General features: G+C 31.4%; 1 protein-coding gene across 1 annotated transcript; it reads left to right on the top strand.

The window, feature by feature from the left end:
* Positions 1 to 3267: 3267 nt before the first annotated feature.
* LOC108663938 (peptidyl-prolyl cis-trans isomerase PASTICCINO1-like) lies at positions 3268 to 4476 on the top strand. Its single transcript, XM_018129840.1, has 5 exons — positions 3268 to 3553; positions 3648 to 3732; positions 3875 to 3944; positions 4146 to 4243; positions 4375 to 4476. Exons 1-5 carry the CDS (start codon positions 3480 to 3482, stop codon positions 4474 to 4476), a joined length of 429 nt encoding a protein of 142 aa, XP_017985329.1. The 5' UTR covers positions 3268 to 3479.
* Positions 4477 to 5246: the final 770 nt, after the last annotated feature.

Raw genomic sequence — 5246 nt, 5'->3', positions numbered from 1 at the left:
AGGAATAAGGTAGGTTTTTATAAATGGAACCATACCTAAGCTAGCCATTACCGATTCACTGTTTAGGCCATGGATTCGCTGCAATAACTTGATCTTGGCCTAACTCCTAGAATTTATTACACCTTCTATTGCTTCCACGGTATTTTACATGGATTCTGCTACAAAAGTCTGGAATACTTTAAAGTTAAATTTTGCTTAGCTAGCCGACACAAGAGTCTATAATCTCCAATATAATATGAGTACTGTCTCTCATGGAAATAAGTTTGTAAATTCATATTTCATTGAGCTTAAGGGCATTTGGGAAGAGCTAAAGAATTACAGACCCTTGCCTCAATTTGAGTGTGGAAAATGTAATTCAACATGCTTGAAAAATATTCTGACCAATACAAGAAAGACATGGTTTTCAGGTTCATCAATGGGCTTAATGACACTTATTTGGCCTTAAGAACTCAAATTACTGTTATGGACTCTTTTCCTACTTTAGACAAGGTATACAACTTGGTTCTGGGAAAGGAAAATCAAAGGAGTTTTTTACTGCAATCTAGTCCATTGATTGAGTCATCTGTAATGGCAGTGACCACTGATAATAAGAGGAAAGGGAAACTTGATGTGACTTGTAGCCAAATATGGTAAAAAGGATCATATGAAAGAAAAATGCTTCAGATTAATATGATTCCCTAAGGACTTCAAGTTTACAAAGGATAAGGGCAAAGGAAGCTTCAAGAAACAAACCTCTACCGTTAATAGTGTTTTTGCTATTGTTGGTCCATCTTCATCTACAAAAGGAATGACACAGTCAAGCCAAGAAAAGGAGTTCATTGGGTCTAATTCTATGTCCCAAATGTCTTTTATAAAGCAACAACTTCAAAAGATAATGGCATTCATCAATGTTGACAACTCTGACACTGATCATGGCACTAGTATTCTGTCAAAGACTTAGTAGACTAAGTTTTCATTGGTCAATTCCACTGTTGTAGTTATATTTCTAATTAGTTTTGTTCTAGTACAGTTCAAAACACTTCCATTGAGAATAAATGCACTCATAGCATCATAGTTAAACCAAATTCTTGGATAATGGATATTGGAGCAAATGAACATGTATCATATTCCTTAAAAAAATTTTGTACTGCTTATCCTGTTCATAATTGTTTGTTCAACTCCCTAACAATCTTCAAGCTATTGTCACACACCTAAGGACTGTCAAATTAACATCCTTGTTGGTATTCCATAATATGTTTTGTGTACCTTCTTTTCAATTTAATCTTGTTTCAGTGAGCAAACTAACAAGTTCTAGGAAGAATTGTGTCATTTTTACTAATGAGTGTTGTGTTGTGCAGGACCTCACATCCTAGAAAGTGACTGAGGTTGCTAAAGTCTCCTTTGGCCTATATTCCATACAAGACGACCAAGATGATCAATATTTGTCAAAGTTTAGCATTGACAAGATAGTACATTTTCCTTCTACTGTTTTTGCTAATGGTTGTAAAATAGTTCAGAATCAGTTTGATCTTTGGGATTTTAAGCTTGGTCATATACCTACAAATAGAATAAGTGTATTATATCAATAGTATCCTGAAATTCATTGTTCAAATACCTTGATATGTGATGTATGTCATTTGGCAAAACAAAAGAAACTGCCTTTTCCTATTCATGTTAAAAGTACAAGTTCTGCTTTTGAAATTGCCCATTTTGATATCTAGGGGCCATATAGAGTTCCAACTCTTGATAGTCATCATTATTTTCTTACTTTAGTTGATGATTTTACAAGATTTACTTAGATTTTTTTTATTAGAAATAAGTATAAAGTTTCTATCATTATTCAATATTTTTACAATCTTGTTAAGAATCAATTTTCAACTTCTATCAAATGCATCAGGTCAGACAATGGTAATGAATTTAAACTCAATGATTTTTTTTTTAATTCAACAGGTATTATTCATCACTTGTCTTGTATTAAAACTGCTCATTAGAATGGTGTTATTGAGCATAAGCATCAACATCTTCTTGTTGTGGCTAGAGCTCTTTTGCATTAGTCTGGCTTACCACTCAAATTTTGGGGAGATGTAGTACTTACTGCAGCAAACATTATAAACAGGACACCATCAAAGCTTCTTTATGATAAGTCTCCATATGAATGTCTTCATCATAAACCACCTAACTATGACTATTTTAGAGTATTTGGTAGCCTTTGTTATGCTTCAACTTTAGTACAACATAGAACTAAGTTTAATAAAAGAGTTAGTAAGTGTGTGTTTATAGGTTATCCAAATGGTACAAAAAGTCTTAAGATATATGATATTGATGCAGAAAAAGTACTGATTTCTAGAAATGTTGTTTTCCATGAGCACATTTTCCTTTTCAGCATATAAAGCATACCACAGATCATTCTACATTTCCTCAAGTAGTTGGTACGCATGATCCAGTTCTTGATTTTTTTGACTTCAATTTTGTTGATTCTTCTTCACCTCCTTCATTATCTGCTAAGTTACTTGTTCTTCAATCTTCCTTCCATAATGATATTGCTTCCACATCCAATATTAAATTAAATAAATTTACATTCTTTTTAATATAAATTTTTAACTTTTTCATTTATTTTTTAAAATAATAAATAAAGCATAACAAAAATAACATTAAAATATGTGAAATTAATAAAGTTTACAAAATTAAAAAATTATTCTTATGTATGAAATTATAAAATTGAATAATCTTACATTCTTTTAATGTAAATTTTAACTTTTCACTTTATCACTTAAAATAATAAATTAATAGCATGACAAAAATAACATAATATTTTAAATTAAAATTTTAAAGCTAAATATTAATATTTTTTATTTTTTAATAAGATAAAATCAGATGATTTCTTTTGTGGACGTCGAATCCAATATCTAAGTCCAAAGGCCCAAAAAGAAAATCTGAGACGAACCATCTTTTAGGCCTGGGTTAGGTGGACCGAAACTAGCTGGCCTAGGCTGGCGGCTGAGTGCTGGGTAACATTATGGCGCCGAATACGTGCGCCATATCACGTGCATTGATCAACACCGAATCCTGATCAGAACGTTTCGGAATTTCAATAACGTCAACGGCTACTATTGGTCATGATCTTTTCATTTTTTTTTGTAATAGACCAAAGATCAAATATCAGCAGCCGGATTTGATCGTGCGATTCGTCCGGACGCTTGGAAACATCGACGACGACAATTGGTCAATCGCTTCTCAACATTCAAACTTCAGGTAATTAATTTTATTTTATTTTATTTTTTGTTTTTAGAAAGTTTACATGTCAATCCAAAATCGCAAGGCTTTCCGTTCTTAGTTTAGTTTGTTTGCTTACTGAGAAGAGAAAATTGAACATTTTTGAACTGTTAATTAGAGATATCGAAGCCCAATTGAATATAACTATTTTAGTTGAAATTAAGCTTAATTTGAAGTTAAACGAACTTTGATTGTAGTAAAATCTTGCTCAAATTCTTCAGTTAACGATGGCGGTAGAGGAAGATGCTGAGCAGAGCTATTTACCGCAGAAGAAGAAATCGGAATCTGATGAAGACAAGAGGTAACTTATATTTTTCTTTTTTTATTTCCTTTATATTTTAAAGTGTTTTTGAGAAAAATTTTACGATTTTGATTTTGGATGTTGGAATTAATAGGAGAAAGAAAATTATTCCTGGAAGCTTAATGAAAGCTTTGATGAGACCTGGAGGAGGTGAATCAAATCCTTCAGATGGTGATCAGGTTTGTAATCCTTTTGTTCTATCTGTTTCTGTTTCAACTGTGCGTAATTGGATAGCGAAAATGTGAGATTGTTTGTGGTGTTTGGAAAGCAACGCAAAGGGCTGAGTTGTGAATTTGGAGTTCTTATCATGATGTTTTGTAGGTTATTTATCATTGCATAGTTAGGACGTTGGATGGAGTTGTCATCCAGTCTACGAGATCAGAAAATGGAGGTGAATATACCGTAAGAATTTGAGTAGATTTAACTTTTGATTGATTTGTTAGGGTGAGTGAAAATTATGTATACTTGGCCTTCTGGTGAATGGTGGAATGTTAAGTTTAATAAGTAAGCCTCAAGTAAAGGATTGTGTACGGTTAAACTGTCTAATGGTATATGCTTTTTCAGATTGAATTGACATTTGTTTATGTAACAGGGAAAGGTATTCCGGTAAGAGATGTATTGGGCAAGAGCAAAATGATATTGGGGTTGTTGGAAGGAATTCCGTCAATGTTGAAGGGTGAAGTGTCGATGGTATTATCTTCATGGTTTTTTGAATTATATTTGTGTTTGTTGGTCCAAAATATGTAAATAAAAGCAAAATTAAAGGAACTATTTTGGAATTCCCTTTATTTCTTAAAACCTGGGGATATCTCTTGTTTCAGTTCAAAATGAAACCTCAAATGCACTATGCCGAGGATGACTGTCCAGTTCCAGTTCCAAGTAATTTTCCAAAAGATGATGAACNAAAAAAATTGATTTTATGAATGCTTAGCCTTCTCTTCAGTTTCGAACTACTCTTTAGTTATTTGGTTGGGGTTAAGTGTCAAAACTAATAGTTAATAAGTTTGCTACTCTCGTACCAAAAATATTGAGTGTTTTATATCATGGACAAAAATAAAACATTGCGAAAATATTACGGATCAAAGTGCAATTTACTCAAATATTTAGAATTAACATTTTCATGTGTTTTACTTTTAATATAAAGACTTATGCTCCAACGCACACAACATGACACATTAAGTCAATCACTTTTAATACTTTTAATAATAATTTGTTTTGAAGTTTGCACTTTTATTTAACCTAGTGCAAAACATATAAAAAGGGAGTAAAATAATCCCACAGGCTCTTGTACTATAACATTTTTGTTAATTTAATCTCTTCATTTCAAAATTATTAATTTAGTCTTTGTATTATGATATTTTGTGCAATTGAATTCTTCTGTCTAATTTTGTCTAAATTGACTATTAATAACACTAACATGTCAGACGATACTGACATTGCATTGATGTGTCAAACAAAAAGAAAATTGACCATGTGGCTTTTTTTTTCTTCTCTTCTTTGTCCAAAATTATGTCGTTTTGATGGAATTATTAAAAACACATTTGATTTTTTCTGACATAATGCTCAAATAAGTTCCTAAGTTTTTTAAGAAAATTCAAATAAGCTTTTATTCTTTTATTGCATTTAATCAAGTTTTTATATTTTTATTTTAGATCAAATAAACCTTTATAACTAATGATTAATTAATTGTTAT

The sequence above is a fragment of the Theobroma cacao genome, unplaced genomic scaffold (assembly GCF_000208745.1).
Source record: "Theobroma cacao cultivar B97-61/B2 unplaced genomic scaffold, Criollo_cocoa_genome_V2, whole genome shotgun sequence".
In the NCBI taxonomy this organism is placed as follows: domain Eukaryota; kingdom Viridiplantae; phylum Streptophyta; class Magnoliopsida; order Malvales; family Malvaceae; genus Theobroma; species Theobroma cacao.
This window is presented reverse-complemented; position numbering and strand designations above follow the sequence as displayed.